This window comes from Mesoplodon mirus, assembly GCF_964341445.2.
Source record: "Mesoplodon mirus genome assembly, chromosome: 7".
NCBI lineage: Eukaryota > Metazoa > Chordata > Mammalia > Artiodactyla > Ziphiidae > Mesoplodon > Mesoplodon mirus.
In genome coordinates, this window is record NC_138983.1 from 58389538 (window position 1) to 58411430 (window position 21893).

At 50.6% G+C, this 21893-nt stretch overlaps 2 protein-coding genes across 3 annotated transcripts in view; one reads left to right on the forward strand and one right to left on the reverse strand.

Annotated features, from left to right (window-relative positions):
* RNF121 (ring finger protein 121) overlaps positions 1–2863 on the reverse strand; it is an 85558-nt gene extending 82695 nt beyond the window's left edge. Inside the window, exon 1 of one of the 2 annotated variants that reach the window (XM_082626746.1) lies at positions 2767–2863. In XM_082626746.1, the coding sequence (XP_082482872.1) occupies positions 2767–2829 (63 nt within the window). In that variant the 5' untranslated portion in view covers positions 2830–2863. Of the gene's footprint in view, positions 1–1560; positions 1626–2766 lie in introns of those variants that run through there. The other variant, XM_082626744.1, reaches the window with a different exon arrangement.
* Positions 2864–7207: 4344 nt separating this feature from the next.
* On the forward strand, positions 7208–21317 carry LOC309808789 (short transient receptor potential channel 2-like; the record flags this gene model as incomplete). The annotated part of the gene is given in 14 exon segments (XM_082629370.1): positions 7208–7338; positions 7340–7349; positions 7353–7991; positions 9630–9838; positions 10151–10160; positions 10810–10899; positions 10901–10969; positions 12130–12419; positions 12739–12831; positions 16216–16408; positions 16970–17097; positions 17220–17298; positions 19846–19975; positions 20893–21317. Coding segments are annotated over 14 exon segments (2463 nt in total). The 3' UTR covers positions 21285–21317.
* Between the last annotated feature and the right edge of the window lie 576 nt (positions 21318–21893).

Genomic DNA, 21893 nt, shown 5'->3' on the forward strand with positions numbered 1-21893 from the left:
CTTTATAAACCTAACCTTTAATTTTTCAGCTCAAACCCATCTCCATCATAAAGATTTCACTGAATCCCCCAGCAGACTTGAGTGCTTGTCTCTTGTGCCCCACTGAATCTGTTACACACTTCCGTTACAGCAATTATCTAGTATTGCATGTCTCTTCTCCACACTATAAATTGGTCAAGATCCTGTCTTACTCATCTTTGGATTCCCAGTGCATAAAACACAGTAGACCCCCATAATTACAAATTAAAGGATGGATTTCACCTTCTCTTTCGCTAGTTAAGGCTACTAAGAAACAGCTGGGGAGGGCCTCCCTGGTGGCGCAGTGGTTGAGAGTCCGCCTGCCGATGCAGGGGATGCGGGTTCGTGCCCCGGTCTGGGAGGATCCCATATGCCGCGGAGCGGCTGGGCCCGTGAGCCATGGCCGCTGGGCCTGCGCGTCCGGAGCCTGTGCTCCGCAACGGGAGAGGCCACAACAGTGAGAGGCCCGCATACCGCAAAAAGAAAAAGAAACAGCTGGGGAGATAGAAGTATCAAAAGAAACTCACAAACTAAGGTCTGCCAGACCATACCCCTGCCCACCCCTCCTTTTTTTTGAGCTTGAAGGGATGTCTGTTTCTGCTTCTCAGAGTTACTTTTTTAAACACACAAGGAAAAGGATAGAACTATCCACACAGAATTTTCAGACAAAAGGTTATATTATTTCTCAGTAAATGAAACAAGGAACAGAAGTTTCTGGGATAAATGCTAGTGGTTACATATAAAGTTGACCTCTAGACATGACTCTCTGGAAGTATAATTATGATACTAGAAGCTCTTAAGTTCTTAAAACAATAAGGGAAGAAAAGCTAAGAAGGAAAAATCAAAAATGTCTAACATCAAAACTTTAAGTTCTTTTCTCCTTTGCCAAAACTTTCGCTCTTTATCTCAATGAACCCTGATATATGTAACTGAAATCTGGCCCCCCTCAAAGGAGAGCCCATGACTAACAAACCATGTATAATAACTTAACTACAGTACTTACTTTTTCAAGGCACTTTCAAATATATCTCATTGAACTACAACCAACCATAATCACAGAAACTTAAAGCCGAAAGGGGTCTTGGAAGTCATTTCCACGACTACCACACCTCACCCACCGAGTGGTATCCAAACATTCCTAGTCTTTAGTGACTGAAAGATATGGGTCTAAAATGCTTCTTTAAAAATCTCTCCCTGCTCTGACCACCTGCCAGTTTCTCAGTCTCCTCCCCTCCACCTTAATGTTCCCAAACAGGTAAACCAAAACCTCCAAGTCATCCCACCACCAAACAACAGTCTTTGCTTCTCAAGTCCACTTCTACTCCCTTTCTCTGGGCCTCATCCCCAATCCTCACGCCCAACACACAGCCAGGGCCTCTAAGATTCTGATCCCTCAGAGATCCCACTGGTTCCATCCCCAACAATCAATCCACTTTCTCCTATTTCTCCCTGCTGTCCATATGCTGTCATGGGCAAAACCACAAGCACCCCTAGCCATGAATGTACCTTTGGCCTCAGAATCTTTTCCCTTTCCTTTCTCACCTTCTCTCTCTGCTTCTCAGCGCTGTCCCTTCATTCCTTCAAACTCAATGTCTCCTTCCTCCTAGTGATTTCCTTCAAGGACCACTGGTAATTGAATACACCAGTTGTTAAATGCCTGTTATGTAGGTAAAGGGGACATATACCCTCAAGAGCTCACTCTCAAAGAACTTCTAAGTCTAGAAGGAGGGAAGGAGGGAGGCGGGTGGGAGGAGAGGGGAGGGGGAGGGAGAGGTTGTGGGAGGGAGGGGGGAGAGGGGGAAGGGGGGAGAGGGGGAGAGGGGGAGAGAGGGAGAGGGGGGGGAGAGAGAGAGAGAGAGAGAGAGAGAGAGAGAGAGAGAGAGAGGGAGGGAGAGAGAGAGGGGGAGAGAGAGAGAGAGGGAGAGGGAGGGAGGGAGGGAGGGAGGGAGAATCACTTATCCGTTAAGACTCATCTCTTCTGGGAAGCCTTCCCTAGCCCAAACTGAATTGGTCCCCTCTTCTCAGTGCCACCATTATACCTCCGATGCAATAACTAGTCTTCTTATGCGTCTCCCACCACCATTCTGTGGGCTCTTCAATGGGAAGGTCCCTAGCACTTAGCCCAGGACTCGGCACAAAGGGGATACTTGATGTTTGCTAAGTGAGTGAATGAATTCCGATATACAGTTGTCCATTCATCCATTCGTTCTATCATTCGATGACCAAAACTTTACTGAGTCCACATTATGTACAAAGTTCTAGAATGTAAAGAGCTCTTACGTAAACATAACCCGAAGCTCTAATACTAGTAGATAAGCACTCTTCCGCGGTCCGCGTCCCCAGCCCCCCTGTAAACCTAGACAGAGTCTCTTCCCTCAGTAAAACCCGGCTTTCCCTTGCAGGATCCCACGCCCCTCCAACTCAAGCTACCTGGCGGCCCTCTAATCCTCCCAGGACCCCCACCTAATAATCCCAAATCTTAACACCCCAACCCCTCTGGCTTCTCTCCCTGTCCTCCATCTCCACCCTTGAGGTTACTGCAAGTCTTCTGCCCCACGACCGCCTCCGAGTCCCTGAGTCCTGGAGTCCAGGGTACCTCAGATTTCCCCCTCCCCGCACCCGTCCCCCGTTGGCTCCTTCCTTCTCAGGATTCCATCTCTCCTAGGACCCCCACTTCCGATACCTCCCCTCCCCTCCCTTCAGTTTCAGGTTGGGTCTCTCCTCTCCTCGACTCTCAACTCTTCTTACCTCATCCAACTCCCGTTCCCCGGCAGCACCTGCTCCAACCTCCACCTCCACCACCGCCGCCATCTTCACAACTCTCCCCCTCCCCGCAGGCCCCGCGCGAGCCAGCTGCTTCCGCCGCTCAAGTGCTCCTAGCCAATCGGTGGTGCGGGCTCCGGCAGAGGGGGCGGGACACCAAGACAGGCGGAGACCTGAAGCGAACTAAGAGACCATCTACATGCTACCCACTTAAAGGTCAAGGAGGGACGGATCCCGTACATTTCTAACCTTCCGCGGGGGAGCGTTCTTGGAAAATGAGAAATCGGCCTTGTATTATTTTCAGTGCAAATATTTCGCCGATTTCCCCCTTTGGAGAGCGAAAGAGAAGGGTTCCTAAACCGTCTACTTTCGCGACGCTCCCTCACTCTGGGCAACAGGAGTGAAGCGTGGAGACTAAGGACTACATTTCCTAGAATGCATGGAAGCTGACCCGGAAGTTTAAATTCCGCTATCTCTAGAGGAGATTTGTAACGAGTGAAATATACATAAACCACCGAATGTATTTTCCTGGCGATAGCATACGCCTTCTTACCTCGGTGGGAGTCATTTTCCGGAAACAGCGGCTTCCTGAGGCCCCAGAACGAATTCACGGACTTCGGGAGAAGGAAGAGTGGCGCTTCGGGTCAGAAGGCGGAGGTCAGAGAGCAGAATTGGCAGGAGAATGGGTTTGTGGCCCGGGATCTGAGGCAGCGGTGGCTCTTCGAGGCCCATTATCCCGGGTGAGGGTCGTTGGGGTTGTCGATGGGGAGGGGAATGGACGAAAGGCAGGAAGGGTGACCATCAAGGAAGTGGACAGAACAGTGCATTCCGAGGAGCCGTGGAAGTAGCGGCTTAGGCTCCCGAAGCTGAGAGCTGAAGAGCCTTGCGGGACTTGCACGGCTCCCAACTGCTTCTTAGGCTCTCCCGCCTCAGGATCCACTTCACACAGCTCCGTACTCTTTACTATGCCCACACTCTGCGTCCCCAACTCCTAACTTTACCCTCGTCCTGTACACCTTATTCACTATGCTGCACCCCGACTTACAGCTTCCTAACTCATTTCCAACCCCCTGCCTCCTAACCAGGACTGTCAACTTTTGAGCTTCAGGGAACATTCTAACAACTCCTTTCCCCAGTTCAACTCAGCTAATTCCATATTATCAAAGCATTCCTAATAATATTATCTATAAGGTAAGGTTAGTCACAGATATTTATTAGAGCTTACTAAGTGTCAGGCACTGTCCTTTGTATTTACATAAATTATTTTATTGAATCCTCTTTATTTTAATTTAAAAATTTTTTTTATTTTCTTAGGTTGCTCCGGGTCTTAGTTGCAGCAGGCAGGCTCCTTGTTTGCAGCTCACGGGCTCCTTAGTTGTGGCATGCGAACTCTTAGCTGCAGCATGCGTGTGGGATCTAGTTCCCTGACCAGGGATGGAACCCGTGTCCCCTGCATTGGAAGGCATATTCTTAACCACTGTGCCACCAGGGAAGTCCCCAAATCCTCTTTACAAAAATAAAATAAAATAAAAGTACTTCTGAATACTATCCAAGTTTATATGTGTTCCAAATATCTTTCAGTCAGTTGTTTGTATTTTAACCTTGTTTGTGTTACCTTATTTTTCATATTTCCGTCTTTGATCCATTTGAGTAAAATTTTAAAAATATGTCATGAGGTAGGGATCTGCTTTTACTTTTCTTCACATTGTGAACCGGTTTTCTTTCTTTCTTTCTTTCTTTTTTACATCTTTATTGGTGTATAATTGCTTTACAATGTTGTATTAGTTTCTGCTGTATAACAAAGTGAATCAGCTATATGTATACATATATCCCCATATCTCCTCCCTCTTCAGCCTCCCTCCCACCCTCCCTATCCCATCCCTCTAGGTGTGAACCAGTTTTCTGAACACCATTTTTTTTTGTTTGTTTGTTTTTTGTTTTTGGTACGCGGGCCTCTCACTGCTGTGGCCTCTCCCGCTGCGGAGCACAGGCTCCGGACACGCAGGCTCAGCGGCCATGGCTCACGGGCCCAGCCACTCCGCGGCATGTGGGATCTTCCCGGACTGGGGCACGAACCCGCGTCCCCTGCATCGGCAGGCGGACTCTCAACCACTGCGCCACCAGGGAAGCCCTGAACACCATTTATTGCTTCATCTTTTTCTGGCAAAATCGTGCTCTATCTTACAATCAACTTAACAGGTTGTAAATTCCCATTTATATGAGTCTGTTTCTGGAATCTATTTGCTTGTTTCTATAGACCATATGTTGAAATACTGTGACTTTGTAATTCTTTTCAGAGTTGTTCTCCACCTCTTTGATCCATGTTTTTAGAATTGTCTTAGCAATTTGTGGCCCTTTATTGGTTGATGACTTTGTGGTGATTGCCAGCAACTTCTGCTGGAATTCTGATTAGAATTATGTTGACTTAATAAACTACTTTTTCCTTTTTTTCTTTTTTTAAATTTATTTAATTTATTTTTGGCTGCATTCGGTCTTCGTTGCTGCATGGGCTTTCTCTAGTTGCAGCGAGCGGGGGCTACTCTTCATTGCTGTGCGCAGGCTTCTCACTGCGGTGGCTTCTCTTGTTGCGGAGCACGGGCTCTAGGTGTGCAGGCTTCAGTAATTGTGGCACATGGGCTTGGTAGTTGTGGCTCGCGGGCTCTAGAGCACAGGCTCAGTAGTTGTGGCACACGGGCTTAGTTGCTCCGCGGCATGTGGGATCTTCCCGGACCAGGGCTCGAACCCGTGTCCCCTGCATTGGCAGGCGGATTCTTAACCACTGAGCCACCAGGGAAGCCCCTAAACTACTCTTTTCAATGACTCTTTTCAATGACTATTTATTTATGCCTACTGTGTTCCAGCATGTCTCCGAGGTGTGGGAGATGATGAGCATGACAAAAATCCATATCCTCAAAGAACTCACTACTTAGTGGGGAGACACACAGAGTAAATAAGCTATTGCCAAAAAACACAAGAACAACAGCATATACAAGGGCAGGAAGGTCAGAAAGCACTTAATCCTTGGAGAACACCAAGCAGTTTCATGAAGTCATCTTCATGAAAAAGATTGTATATGTCTTATTCACCACTACGTAACTTAGTACAGTGCCTGGTACCTACTAGACACCCCTCCTCCAAATATTAACTAAATGAAATATCCAAGATTGACAGCTTCAGGGTCCCCAAGCCTAGAGTGTAGTTTTGGGGCTGATCCCACCCTTTCCTCCACTGTCATCTCTCTATCCATTTCCCCTTTCTCCCCACACTTCCTCTTCTGTTACCCTAGTCTTTCTCAAGGGGTGCCGTTGACATTTTGGGTAGAAGTCTGCATTTTATAGCAATATCATATGCATGGTGGGATATTTAGCATCCGTGGCCTCCAGACCCTAATGACAACAATGCTTCCTAGTCATTATGACTGTCAAAAACATCCCCACACATCTCAGAAAGACCCTTAGAGAGTCTTTAGGAACTATTATGTCAACTCCTAAGTGAAGTAAAATAAAAATTATTGTTATCCTCCTTACCTACATGGTCAGCCTAAATGGCTTTCTTATGGACTTGGCCTTACAAAATGCTAGAGGACATTAGCTATCTTCTAATATTGTGGTTTTCAAACTATACTCTTGGGGGTTCATTTCCAGAAGTTGAAGGGAGGGGTCACAGGTATGTCTCCAGGCCTCCCAACCTGTGCTTTAACCAGAGCTCTGCTTTTATTTTTTTTTATTTTTTATTTTTTTGCGGTACGCAGGCCTCTCACTGTTGTGGCCTCTCCCGTTGCGGAGCACAGGCTCCGGACGCACAGGCTCAGCGGCCATGGCTCACGGGCCCAGCTGCTCCACGGCATGTGGGATCTTCCCGGACTGGGGCACGAACCCGTGTCCCCTGCATCGGAAGGCAGACTCTAAACCACTGCACCACCAGGGAAGCCCCTAATGTAGAATTTAATTTCAGAGTAAAACAGATAAAAGTGGTAGCATTGTTATTTTCCTTAAAAGAGGGAAAGTATTTACTTACCTACATTCTCATATCCCACATTTGGGGGCTTTTGAAGAAGTAGAGATTCCAGAAATCCCAAAGCTACTAGTAATAATTTCTATTTGAGTTGAGAAGTAGCATGGAAAAGTAACTAGCAATACCACCTCCTCAGCCAGACTGCCTGGCTGCCCACCTCGTTAAGTGGTTTGGCATGTCTGTATGTCAGGTTCTTCTCCTGTTAAAGAGGGAATGATAGCTCCTGCCTTACAGGGATATTTAAGAATTGAATGAGTTACTTACTTATGAAGGGTTTTGAAAACTACCTGTACTTAAGCACTACATAAGTGTTACCTAAAACAAAAATGGAAATTTGTGTTATTGTGTGTTTGGGATAGGAAGACTATAATGTTGCCTGGGTATAGAGAGTTAAGGGCTTGAAGGTGGAAGGATGAGGGAGGCCCCAAAGCAAAGGAGGTTGGAGACTCGGGGTCCCACCCTCTCCTTCATCCAGCCTCAGCCTAAGTGGACCGAGATCGTGAACAGAAAGCTGAAGTTCCCACCTCTGCTGCTGGGTGCCATTTGACCTGGTGTAGCAGCTGCTGGAGTTGCGGGTTGAGGCCACAGACGGTGGGCCAGGCGGGCCCCTGCAAAATGTGGAGGAGGCTGAGGACCACTCCTGGAGGGAGGCCCTCAATCTGGCCATCTGCCTGGGCCACGAGGCCATCACTGATGTGCTGTTGGCCAGTGTCAAGTTCGACTTCCGGCAGATCCACAAGGCCCTGCTGGCGGCTGTGGACACAAACCAGCCAGCAGTGGTGCGTCGCCTGCTGGCCTGGCTGGAACAGGAGAAGGGCCGCAAGGTGGACACCAGGTCTTTCTCACTGGCCTTCTTTGACTCATCAGTCGATGGCCCCCGCTTTGCCCCTGGTGTCACCTCCCTCACCCTGGCCTGCCAGAAGGACCTGTATGAGATCGCCCAGCTGCTCATGGACCAGGGCCACAGCATCGCCTGGCCCCACCCTGTCTCCTGTGCCTGCCTTGAGTGCAGCAACACATGCTGCTACGGTCTGCTCCAGTTCTCCCTGTCCCGCATCAACACCTGCCGTGGCATTGCCAGCTGCGCCCACCTCTCACTGGCCAGCAAGGACGCCATGCTGGCTGCCTTCCAGCTCAGCTGCGAGCTCAGGCGCCTTGCCCACGGTTGGTTTCTGCTCCCTTCCCCTGCCCTTGGTGTCCCGTATCTGTCCTCCACCGGGGTATGGTTGGGCCTGTGGTGGGTGTTCTGGGAAGAGGGAAACAACAGAAAGATGTTCTCAGGAAACCTCCATTCTGATGGGGAGCTGCAGAATTCCGCCCTGAGGGGGATCTCATTCTAATTGCAGACAGCTGTCAGTCTAGGGGTACCTAGTCTCATGGGGGTGGAACAGACCCTATCCTAGGTGTCTCCTGGGTCTGAGGGAGGAGAGAGAACATAGATAGGAAGGCAGCTGGACAGACTTAGAGATGACATTCAGTAGAACCTGTCCTTTCTGAATACCTACTGTGTGGTCCCACCTAGAGCACCGTGTGTTGGGGCCTCATGCTTGTGATCACGGCAGGGAGAGAGAAGGCAGAGAGAGGCGGACAAGACTCCCAGCATGCTCAGCTTCATTCAGGGTCTCTGTGGATGGTACCAGAGGGCTTCTAAGGAGCAGAAAAGAGGTCAGGAAGCTACAGATGTTGTGTGCAGGGCAGACTCCTTGGAAGAAGTGGGATTAATCTTGGCTACACAACCAGGTGGTTTAACACAAGTGAAGAGGAGTAGGGAGGATATTTGAGGTAGGGATTCAGTCCAAGCAAAGACTCTCGGCTAGTAAAAGTAGACATGGGATGAGTGCAGGAACCCTGTGCAGACAGAATGCGTGAAGGGGAGCCAGGGAGGCCTGGAGGCAGGGATTGGTCAGGGGCTTTGAATTCACCAGTCCAGTTCCATCCATCACTCATCCACTGACATCCCCTCTGTGCCAGGCAGACTTGGTCCCCATGGTCAAGATTACCATTAGGTGGGGAAACAAACAAGGATATTAACAGAGTCCTAGGGCAGGATGTGACCTGTGCCAGAAGAGCTCAGGGAAGAGCATGGTGCTTCTCCAGAGTCGTAGAAGGATCAGGGAATGAAGAGCCTCCACTTCACAGGTAGCAGGGAAGAGCAGCCCTTTCCAAAGGACCATCCCTCATCCTCGTAGCAGCCCACAGAAGGAGGCAGCAGGAATGATCATCCCCACTTTCCAGGCAAGGGGGCTGAGGCTTGGACAGGGGAAATACCTTACCAGTGTGACACCACCTGAGGGACCACGCTGGGCCTCAGACCTAGCCTCCTGAAATCCTAGCCTGGATTCTCTCTGGCGTTAGGGCCCCAAGTAAAACTGAGGCTAGGATGGGTAAAGTGGAAACAAGAACTGCCCACTCGTGTCTGCAGCTCCTAAAACTGCCAGCACGGGCTCTCATATAAGGTAGGTGCTCAACAAAAGTAATTCAATTAACCCAAGAAGGCATGAAGAATAGGAGCAGAAGTGGGACAGGAATAGGGAAGAGGAAGTACAAGGGGTGGACAAAGGTGACGGAGGGGTCTGAGTTGAAATGCCTCAGCAGTGAGGTAGATGCAGCAACAGAGAAGCAAAGTTGACCCAAGAAGTGCCTCGTTATAGCCAAGAGGACAGGTGGGGTGGAAGGGAAGAAAGGAATAGAGGACTCAGGGTGACACCAGCTGTGGGGAAGTGACGGCCGAGGGCAGGACAGAGTGGCCCAGACCCACTTTTGGGAGGGTGGGGGCTGACCTAATGGGGCTGGGGCCCCAGGGTGGCAGGCACACATGGACTTCCTCCCTACAGCCCGAGTACATTGCTCTGGAGTCGCTGAGCCAGGACTACGGCTTTGAACTGCTGGGCATGTGCCGGAACCAGAGCGAGGTCACTGCGGTGCTCGATGAGTTGGGCGAGGACAGCAAGACTGAGCCCGAGGCCGAGGGTCTGGACCAGGCCTTTGAGGAAAGCATCCCCAACCTGGCGAGGCTGCGACTGGCCATCACCTACAACCAGAAGTAGGTCAGCTGGGCCCTACCCACCCCCTCCTCCCCGGCCCTGCCCTGACCCCTTGCCCTGCCACCTCTACGTAGTCCCCGCTCCAACCCTAAGCAAGTCCTTTCCCTGCCCTCAGGACCCCTCTTAGATCTTCATTCTGAGCACCCTTCTATCTAGGCCCTTGATCCTGTGGGTCTCCCACCTGCCCTTCTTACCTTCAGTCTAAGTCCCTAACCTCTCCCCAGCCCTTGGAAGTCCCGTTACCCACCCAGACCCCACCTTCAGAACAGACTTCGGGGTCTTACCCTCAGCTCAGCCTCTGGCCTTCTGAGTAGGTTTGGTGTGGTCTTTTTCTGTTGTTAGACTTCAGTATCTCACTCTATTCAGCAAGATTAGACTACATCTCTCGGGGCTTAAGGGTCAAGTGATTCCATGGTTCCCCACTGCATTAGACTCCTGCCCCCTAAGCCTAAGACATGCTCTCCTTCTAGCCTCCCCCACCCCTTACTCCTCCCTCTCCCCTACCCTAGATATCCTAGCCCGCCAGGAGCTTAACCAAAAACCTTCCTTCACAATGGCTCCCCAAGACACCAGAGCCCACTTTCCCTGCTCCTCCCTCCTCAAGACCATGCAGTCTGGTGCCTCACATCTCTAAGAAGACAAGGAATCCTGCGAGTTCTGGGACTGGGTACCCAGTTGCACCCACCACTGCCTGACTTAGATTCAAAAATGCAGGATCTGGAGAGTCCAGGAAAATCTTTGAATTCAACTTCTTCACAGACTAGGAAACCAAGTCCCAAAGAGGGGTGGGGTCTGCCCTAGGTCACACGGCAAGTGGGTTGCCTCTCTTCTGAGCTGGCTGGCCTGGGAAGAAAAAAAACGTGGTTCAGTCTCTATGGCAGGGAAGTCAGTGCACCCAACTGGCTCCCCTTCCTCCTCCCTGGCTGGTGGCCACCCCCTCTCCTCACTCCCATCTCTGCTTAGTTTGTAGCACCCCCCCATCTGCCAGCAGGTCCTGTCCTCCATCTGGCATGGGAACCTGGCTGGCTGGCGTGGGAGCACCACTCTCTGGAAGATCTTTGGTCGCCTTCCTCATCTTCCTCACCACGCCCTTCCTCTGCCTTGGCTACTGGCTGGCGCCCAAGTCCCGGGTACTAAGAATAGAAGTAATGATAACTGTCATTTATTGAGCACTTGTTTTATGCCAGGCCCTGGGCCAGGCACTTAGGGTATGTTCCCATCAGGTAATTTGAGGTGGTCCTGGAAGGTAGGCATTGCACCTGGATTTTACATTGGAGACACAAGGAACAGAATGCTCTTTTGTCCACAGTAAATAGCAGAGTCAGGATTGAAACTGAGGTCTCTCTGCCTCCAAAGCCTGAGTCGTATATACACCCCAATAATCTCCTAAAGAGACTCTGCCCCAACCTACAAATTCTTTGGGAGCCCTTGTGGACCCAGATATTTCTATTCCTTCACCCAACAAATATTTCCTTGAGACCCTACTATGAACCAGGCATCGTGCCTGGTGCTGGGGATATAATAAAGAGCAAGCCAGGTACCTGTATATCAAGTGAGGAATAGGGTGAGCAGTGCTCCAGGAAGCAGGAACAGCATGTCCATCAACGGCCCAGGGAGGGAGAATGCAAACTATTAGAGACCGACAGGAATTCTGTGTAGCTAAAGCATAAGTGCAAATGGCGAGTGGTGGGAAGTAAGCAGGGGCCTGGGTCCCACAGAGCCTTATGCAATGATGCGAGTCACTGGAAGACTGTAATGAGGTGAGAGATCCTATTAGTTTTGTGTTTTAGAAAGCTCTCTCTCCTAGTGGTGTAAAGGATGGATTGGGGGAGGGGCGGGAGTTAGGGACACCGTCAGAGTGTATGAGAGAGAGGATGCAGAGATGCCTTTAAGCTTCCTGGTCTGGGTGGCCGGGACGTTTTCTAAGATGGGGAAACAGGAGGAAGAGGAGAAGGAACAAGTTTGGGATCAAAAGTGATGAATTTATTTTTAACATGGTTGTGATTGAAGAGCCTGTGGGATCCCCCCAAGGGAAAGTTACTTTATCTCTGTGATCCTCAGTTCCTTAGCTAAAAAATGGGAATAACGATACCCACCTCATACGGTTGTGAAGGAAAAAATAGATATGAAAGGGGAAGGCCTAATATACAGTACATTCTTCATTAATGTCTGAATAAGTGAGTGAATGAGAGGAGGAGACACGTGGGGGCTGAGCATCCCAGAAGTTATCCAGGGCGGGGAGAGATTTGAACAGGACTCTGAGACCCCTGCTCTCCTTCCTTCCCCCAAGCTGGGCCGCCTGATGAGGAGTCTGGTGCTGAAGTTCCTGCTGCACTCGGCCTCCTATCTGTGGTTCCGCATCTTCCTGCTGGGAGAGTCCCTGGTCATGGAGACACAGCTGAGTACCTTCCGAGGCCGCAGCCACAGTGTCTGGGAGATTTCACTACACGTGGTTTGGGTTGCAGGTACATGTGTGGGGCCTTTTATCTGTGGCAGACCCCCAGTCCAGGAAGGGACCCCCAGTCCAGCTGCTGAGCTGACCAGCCAAATGCTCAGTAGAGCCCTGGAGGTTACTGTCCAGTAGGACTCTGTGACTATCCCTCATCCCTGTACCACACCTCAGCATCTCAGTCCCTCCCTGGGAGCCTGGCCCATCCCCAGCTTTGACTGTTTCAACCCAGAATCCTTTATTCTGGAGGGAGAGCTTCTGCTTCAGCACCCTTTAAATCCCTGCTCATTTCCCACCCCCTAATTTCTCTCTTCTTAATAATAACCACACTGAATCCTTGTCAAGTAGAGGCTGAGACTGGGAGCCATCACCCCCATCTCTCTTCCCAGAGCCTGACTTCTCCCAGGGAAGAGACCTGCTCTGACCCTCCCCCATCCCACCCCCTGCCAGGTTCATGTTCGTTCTCACGATTATCCTGACCGCCTTCCTCTGCTGCCTCAACAACGTCTACATGCCTTACCAGGAGACAGAGCGGCTGGGCAAGTACTCAGGGGCAGAGGCAGGATGGGCAGGTGGGATTCTGGGACCGTGAACTTGGAGCTTAGTAATCACCTCTTCCTCATGATCAGATTCAACTTAAGCAATTTTGGCAAGAACGCAACCTAACTGATGATGTGTACTTTCCATCATATCTCATCAGGAGGCTCACAATGTCAGTTTAGCCCACTGGTGAGGCTCATTGGTCTAGCAGACCTCTCCATTGAAAAGGAGATACCCTTGTGGTAATGAAGAGAGATGTTGAGACTGTGTGACTAGACCACTTTCTTGCAACTTTGCTCTGCGTGGATTTATCATCCACAGATGATTTTTGTTTAATTAATTAATTAATTTTTGCCTGTGTTGGGTCTTCATTGTGGCGTGCAGGCTTCTCATTGCAGTGGCTTCTCTTGTTGCAGGGCTCAGGCTCTAGGCGCGTGGGCTTCAGTAGTGGTGGCTCACAGGCTCTGTAGTTGTGGTGCACAGGCTTAGTTGCTCTGCAGCATGTGGGATCTTCCTGGACCAGGAATCGGACCCATGTGCCCTGCACTGGCAGACGGACTCTTAACCACTGCGCCACGAGGGAAGTCCCTCTACAGATGATTTTTACCCGCGTCAGTTATTATAACAGTGGCTTCAAGAGGCTGATTTTCAGGCTTCCCTGGTGGCGCAGTGGTTGAGAGTCTACCTGCCGATGCAGGGGACACGGGTTCGTGCCCCGGTCTGGGAAGATCCCACATGCCGCAGAGCGGCTAGGCCCTTGAGCCATGGCCGCTGAGCCTGCGCGTCCGGAGGCTGTGCTCCACAATGGGAGAGGCCACAACAGTGAGAGGCCCAAGTACCGCAAAAAAAAAAAAAAAAAAAAAAAAAAGATGCTGATTTTTCTATTGCTGTCATTCCCTGTACATTTCTTTGCTGGCATTCTTCCATAAAGAAGTGCTTCCTTCTCCACTCTTTTTGAATATCACTATGGATTCAAAGATTTTTAAAAAATATAATAATCCATTACAGTCATTATTCTTTTTTTTAATTAATTAATTTATTTGTTTTTATATTTGGCTGTGTTGGGTCTTCGTTGCTGTGCGCAGACTTTCCCCAGTTGCGGTGTCTGGGGGCTACTCTTCGTTGCAGTGTGCGGACCTCTCATTGTCGTGGCTTCTCTTGTTGCAGAGCACAGGCTCTAGGTGTGCGGGCTTCAGTAGTTGTGGCATGCGGGCTCATTAGTTGTGGCTCGCGGGCTCAGTAGTTGTGGCTCACGGGCTCTAGAGCACAGGCTCAGTAGTTGTGGCGCATGGGCTTAGTTGCTCCGCAGTATGTGGGATCTTCCCAGGCCAGGGTTCGAACCCCTGTCCCCTGCATTAGCAGGCAGATTCTTAACCACTGCGCCACCAGGGAAGCCCCAATATTCTTTCTGATACTCAATTCTCCCTAAATATGGCCAATAACTAACTCCTTGTTCATTCACTCACTCATTCATTGTTCATTCATTCACTCAGTTTTTAAATTCATTCACTTTCTTAGTCATTCATTCATTGCTGTTTGAGTTCACACCCATTTATGACACCTTCTTTGTAGTAGGTCCTGTCCCTGGCACTGGAAGCACAGACAGAAATGAACCAGACCAGTCTCCTGGAGAAGATAGCCACGTGCACAAATAAGCTCAGTTTGAGATGATGAGTGCTGTGAGGAAGGAGGGCTTATGCTGAGGATAACCAGAAGGGAAAGCCCCTTCCTCTGCCTTGATGATCAGGGAAGACTTCATAGAGAAGGGAAATCTGGACTCCACCTACAAAGGTTGTGAACTTCAGAGAAGGTACAGGGCATTCTGGGCAGAAGGGGGCACATACCAAGGCAAGGAGGTATGCTTGGAGAATAGCAAGACTTCCTCCATGGTTGGTGCGTGGAGGGGATTTTGAGAGGGGAGGCTGGAGAGGGTAAAGGGGCCAGGTCTCGGAGCTCATGAAGGTCCTGCTGAGAAGCCTGGCTTGCCCAGCAGACCAGGGAGCTCCAGATGGCCTCCCAAGCAATCGTTCAATCATGAATTCTTCCAGAGTGCAACTACATGATGGTTTTATTGTTGAACCTGAAGGACCCATGGTTGGGCCTGTGGATGTTGGTCAAGTCTTTCTCATGGTTCCAAAGTAAATGGAGGCTTTATTCAGACCAATCCTCTTACCAAGAATCCTTGTTCACATCCTGGCTTCAAGATGTTGAGGAAGTCTGCTGACACAGTTTAAATCATGAATCTTAGTGCCAGGGACAGGAACTAGTCCTTCCAGCCTGCTTCATGGGTCCTGGTGTCATTCCACAGTAGCACAGGTAGGCTGAGCCCTCCTGCTCATTTATGGGAGACAGCTAATTAAGTCAAAAGTATTTTTGCTAAAAGCCTCAGGTACGTTGCATGGTGGGCATTTGGACTGAGAGTAGTTAGGAGCATTTAAAGTTTGACAAGAAGTGCAGCACATCAGATCAGCATTTAGAAAGAACACCTTCAGTGCAGTGTGGAGGATGGAAGGACGAGAGAGGGACTGGGGCCAGAGACCCGCTGTGGAGACTGCTGCAGTCATCTAGGCTTGAACTGGAGCAGCATGGGTGGCTGCTTCTGTGGTCCAACCACCATCCTCTCTCACCCAGACCACGGCAACAGCTTCTTGACTGGTCTCCGTGCCCCCACTCTCTCATCTGCTTCTCTTCCACTCTCCTCACAGCAGCCAGTGTGATCTTATCAAAAGTAATTCAGGGGTCACCCTCTGCTTAGAATTCTTCATAGCTTCCTAAGGATCCTAGGCCATAGTGAGGATCTTTGTTTTTATCCTACAGGGCCCTGCATGACCTGGTTGGTCCCTGCTTCCCTCTCACGAGCTTCTCTCTCCTTTGCCCTCTGAGATGAGCTATGCTGGCCGTCTCTCAGTTCCTCAAATGCGCCCCAGACTCCCCTACCTTGGGCACACTTCACATCTCCTTCCCTTCCCCCCTGGTTGATTCCCTCAACCTTCAGAGCTCAGCTTGAATGTTTTTCAAGGAAGTTTTCCCCAGCTCCCAGACTAGGCCATAACATCCTGTGCTGCTGCTTCATAGCACTTGCCACAATTTAGGAATGTTTGTAGAGTTAGTGTCCATCTCACCCCCGATCCCCACCCAGAACATAACGTCCTTGAAGACACGGACTGTGCTTGTATTGTTCACGGCTGTATCCTTAGCGCCTGTTCCTGGCACCGCTGTATGCTCAGTAAATTCTGGCGGGAGATCAGAAATGACAGGTGGTCCAACGGGCTTCGTGGAAGCACAGCGCCTTTGCCTGGGTCCTGAAGGTGAGGAGGAGTGGGTCTGGGTGGCGCTCTGGCTCATCTCCTACCCCTCACATCCTACTCTTCAGCCCCCCCATGTCAGTTTCAACGAGACCTTCCAGTTTCTGTTCTGGACCATGTTTGGCATGGAGGAGCACAGTGTGGTTGACATGCCGCAGTTTCTGGTGCCGGAATTTGTGGGCCGGGCACTCTATGGTATCTTTACCATCATCATGGTCATTGTGCTGCTCAACACGCTCATTGCCATGATCACCACCTCCTTCCAGAAGACTGAGATGCGTGAACTGAGGGTGGCTCAGGCCAGAGGGAAGAAGGGAGAAAGGAATGGAGAGGAATAGGATGCAAGGAGTGGAGACATTTGGGTTCCGGCTCTGCCTCCACTACTGCCTTGTTTTGTGACTGGGGACAAGTTTTCCTCTCTAGGCCTCATTTTCCTCATCTGTAGATTGAGGGTCTTAATGATGTTATTATTTTCTCCAGATACAAGTCTAGTGCTCTTTCCACCTTATGGTGGGGAGGAAGGATGTGTTGTGGAAAAGTAGGTGGGAACGTGAGAAGGGAGAGGAAGGAGATGGATGGGTTAGGTTTTGTGGCTGGAGAATAGGCTGGATGGAACTGGATGGCAGAAGCATGAAAGATGGTGGGGAGGAAGAGGGGAAGGGGGGTACAAGCAGGGGAAATGTGGGTGATAGGTGGAGGTGCAGATAAGAATGGGGAGAAGAAAGAGGTTGGAGAAGAAGAGACATGGGGGCTGGGGGGAAATGGGGCAGACTGAGCGGGCAGGAGGGCTAGGCACCAAAGTGGTCCTTGCAAAGCCCCTGCCTCCTGGCCCCCAGGACACTGCTGATGTGGAGTGGAAGTTTGCTTGCTCCAAGCTCTACCTGTCCTACTTCCGAGAGGGTCTGATGCTGCCTGTGCCCTTCAACATCCTGCCCTCCCCCAAGGCTACCTTCTGCCTTCTCAGGTGATGACCTCAGAGCTCTCACTCCCAACTCCCCAGCACTCAGCACCCCTATCCCAGCTCCTGCCCCATTAGCCTAGACCCAGTCCTCCAACTAACCCCTTCCCTCCATCTCAATTTCTCAGGAGAATTTTCCACTTCATTTGCTGTTGCTGCTCCTGCTGCAAAACCAAGAAGCCAGACTCTCCCCCAGTCCCCACCTTTGTGAGTATCTCCTCTGCCTGCTGTGGGTCTTCCTCACACCGGGTCTTCAACTGTATTGCCTATACCATCCATTTGTCTGAACACCCCTGGCTTGTCTGTCTTTCCTGGTATGTTTTCCAGAAAGCCTACTCCCAATTCCTGCTCTCTCGTGTGGCTTGCATTTCCCTCTTCCTGGCTTTGGCCATTTCCTAAATTTCCAATCCTGTGCCACCCAGCTCGAACAGAAGTTCATGCCACCCTCCTCCCAAGCCGCCAATACCCCATAAGCTTTAGGCAAAACTTTTTGCCCTAAACTGGGTCAAGATATCGTTGAACGTTTTTCAAAGTAACGTGTTAAGAAGCCAAGTGGAGAATGCCCCACAAACTGGAAATTAGAAGGTGGCTGAGGCCTGAAAGAGGAGGGCAGGCCTCCAAGGCACTAACTTACCTCTCATTATCTGCTCCCTAACTCAGTCTGGCTTGGCATGGGACTCCCTGCTAATTCAGATAGCATTACTGCCAGGTCTGTAGGGGGTCCTATCTGTTCCCCTTAAAACATGTTACCTGAGGGTCTCTCTAAGACAGGGCCTCCAGGTCAGCTCTGCGAGGCCACAGACCAACTCTGAAGCTCTGAGGCCCCTGGATCCCCAGGTGAGGAAGGCCTTCCCTTATCTGATTGGTCAACAGTTTGTTTAACAAACACTTACCAAAACACGCCAATTCTGGAAATAAAGATATGCAGGACGGTGGTCGTTTGAGGTGCTGACAGTCTAGAGCATCAGAAGGAAATGGACTGTAATTGTGCATGATGACAAACCTATGATAGAAAGAAGCACAGGGGGCTATTGGAGTGGGGAGGAGAGGCCCCAGACCCAGCCTCAGGAGTCAGGGAGCTTCCCAGAGACCTTGAGGGCAGAGTAGAATCCTGAAGGATAAACAGGAGGTTGATGGGCAGGTACGGTGGAGAAGGGAGTTCTAGGCACAGGAAACAGCATGTGCAAAAGCACGGAGAAAACATGACATTTACAAGAAACTAAATGCCAAAGGTTCCCAGTTCCCACCATCCTGGCTCCAGGCTATCCTGCATGGTACCTCTTATACCCTAATGGATCTCAAACTCCACATTCTGGAACTATCACCCTTTCCCCCTGACCACTTCCCGGCCCTGTCCAGGTTTCCAGGTGATGCATATTTGCAGACCACATGTCAGGGCTGCTTCCCCTCTAGGGTGCAACTCAGCATCTTCACCTGAAGTTGTATTCAGTTCTCTGGACCTGTGCTGGGAGTCACTGAGTCCTGATGGATCCCACTATACCAGCCAGCTTGGGGTCTCCCCCACCCTCTGCTGAACCCCCAACGAGGTCCCACCCCTCCTCCAGCTGCCCCCCACCTCACTAGCCTGCTCCTTGGTGACCCCATGAGTTGTCTCCTCCCACCTACCCTGCACCTTAGGAAATGGCTTTTCCAAAGCTCTTAGTCCTTATTTTATACAAGAAACATGCTTTATATACTCTGCAGCTGAAAGGACCCATCATTCTCTCATGCTTCTGCTGTACCATCTCTGTCAATCCTGTCTCTCCTTTTAAAATATTTAAGAAAAGGCTTTGCTTTTTTCATTATAAAAGTAAATAGGCTAGGGACTTCCCTGGTGGTCCAGTGGTTAAGACTCTGCACTTCCACTGCAGAGGACGTGGGTTTGATCCCTGGCCAGGGAAGTAAGATCCCACAGGCCACGCGGTGAGGCCAAAAAATAGAGGAAAAAAAAAAAAAGTAAATAGGCTAACCATAAAATATTTCCAGAGCTAAATAAATACAGATAAATAAAAATAATTATTTCCTAAGCATTTAGAGACCCTCTACTCCATGCCAGGGAAGTACCAGCCTGGGAAGTAGGTGTTATCACCATCTCCACTTTACATCTGGAGACCTTCAGCCTGAAGAAGTTGAGTAGCTTGCTCAAGGCACACAGCGGCGAAGTGACCGAGCTGGGATTTGAGCCTGTCTTCTGAGTCCAGCACTTTGCCTACTTCACCTCTGCTCTCTCTCTCCTTTATCTGCCCCAGATGCCCGACTTGCCCTCCTGGTACTGTCCTGGGGCCTAAAACTGGACCCAGAACTAATCATTCTAATTTGCATGATGATTTCCATCTCATATGCATGAGCTCGTCCAAGGAGATGCCTCCCCACATCCCCTAGTCTCCCCTCTGCGGAATTTGAAGGACAGGGTTAACCTGCACTAACTCAAGTCAAGAAAACCAAGGTTGGGTTGGTGGCAGGAGAGAGCTCAACTCTGCCTTGCTCAGCATTTCTCTCCACCCACACTCTGCTTCTCCTCCTAACCCTCACCCACCTCCCACCCTGGTTCTCTTGCACTCAGCCATTCCACCCCTTCTGGCCTCCATCCAGACTACCTTCCAGGTCTGCATGAGGGTCTAGATGTGTGGCCTTCAGGGATAGAAAAGTCTGCACAGACTTTGCCTCCATCTTTATTGCCTGGGGGAGGATGCAGTGACTAGAGAAAAGCTGGGGGTGAAGACTCTCTCTCACCCTCCTGTCTTCCCATCCCAGGCCAATCCTGGGGCAGGGGCAGGGCCTGGGGAGGAAGAGCGTGGATCCTACTGGCTTCATGTCATCAAGGCTCTGGTACAGTGCTACATAGAGACTGCGCGCCGGGAGTTTGAGGAGACCTGTCGGAAAGGTTAGTTGCTCCCCTCCAGGCCTTCCCCTTTCCTGTCCCTTGCTCAGCTGGAACACCCAGACTCACACCCCTCCAACCAGCCTGCAGTTCTCTATGTGGCCCCCCTCTGACCCACCCTTGGAAGCCAAAACCTGCCCAGATCGTGTGGGCCCTTGCACTCAATTACCCTCGTACCTGTTTAGACGTTTATTTCACTCACTTGATTTAATCCTTCATTCCCGCCTTCATTCTTGCGTTCATTTATTTTCTCATTCACTCCCTTTCCCATTCACTCATTCACCTTATTCATCATTCATTCATTCACTCATTCAACCAGGGTTCATTGCTATGTCCCCTTTGTTCCCAGCAGGGACACATAGGAAGCTTTCAGTCTGCTGAGGAAGAGAAACCATGTCACTAGGCAGAAAATGCTTAGAAAAAGAGACACAAATTGCAGTGGGAGCCCAAAGAAGAGAAAGAGTCTATCATTTTGAGAGGCTCGTGGGAAGGCAGAAGGATAGAGTACCAGAAGCTGGAGAAAAAGGAGGTGGAATCAGAACTGGGCTCTGAGGGTGGGTATGAGCTGGGCAGGTGTAGATGGGGAAGAAGGCAGAGGAGGCGGATGTACAAATCTCTACCCATTAGAAAATTTCCCATCCTTATGACTCCTGACCCCTTCTCTGGTCCATAAGACTTTCCTTCTTGATATCTTCTAAACTCACCACCACCCCAACCCTGCTGATTCATCTGTGCCTGACTCGGCCTGCCCACCTGACCCACATGCCATAAGCCAGTCCCTCACTTCCTCCAGTTCTCCTGTCTAGAACCCCTGGCATAAATGTCCCCTGGGGTTGTGCTGAGGGTAGAAGTGGTCCAGGACAGGCTCATCTTCTGAGTGACCTCCCCGTCACTACTGCCACGCCCCACCCCTCCCCAAGACCTGGGCAACAGACTGACAGAGGTGACCAAGACAGTATCTCGACTGCAAAGCAAGGTAGCCGGTGTGCAGCGGACTCCGGTGGAGGGAAGGCTACGCTGGCCACCGGACGGTGCCAGCATCCTCCGTCGCTCCATCACCCGAGTGTGCAACAGCTTCCAGAACCTTGGCCCTCCCATCCCTGAGAACCCAGAGCTGACAGTGCCAGGGATTGTGGGGACCCAGGTGTCTTCAGAAACTGGGCTTCAGGAGGCAGGCAGGGCCAGGACTCCAGCATCTGGAGAGTCTGGCCCCTCCTCCCCAGCTTACGTGCTAGGGCACAGGGAGCAAGAATCAGAGGGGGCTAGGGACGTGCCCCAGGAGGAACACCTGGGAACCAAGGAGGGGTCCTGATGCAGTGGGAGGGTCCCGTCTTCTGGTGCTGAGTAGAACACCCTAGATGGGTGAGGGTGGGGCTCAGTAGGAGCCCGTGCTGCTTTCCTTGCCTCAATAAAGCCTCTGTTATGGATGTCACATGCCTCCAGAATGTGTGAGAATCTCTGTCTCTTGATGTTTTGAGATCCCCAAGCCCAAAATGAATCCTTGTGGGAGCAGGGCAGAGAGAAATGGCTTGCTCTGGGGTCCCAGATATCGGGGGCTTAGGATCCTACTTTGGGTTCCTTCAGATGTTTGGTGGAAAGGGTTCTGGACTAGGAGGTAAGGGTCCTGGTTTCAGCACTACCTCTCTGACCTTCACCAAGTTGCTTCCTTCCTTAGCTCTGCATTCCTCATCTGACAAATGGCCTAGGAAGCCATCTGTCCCCCTTCCTGCCTTCAGGGCTATTGTGAGGAACCTCTGTCTATTAAAGCGTCTGGGTTTGCAGGTTACAGTGTGTGACAAGGGTCTGCACTGAGACCATGTCTAAAAGTGATCAAAAAGTCATTCTTTTTAGTCCCTCAGTCCCTGAGTCCCATATGGCCAGAGCAGGGCAGATGGTCTAGTCTCATGGAACAAACCAATCA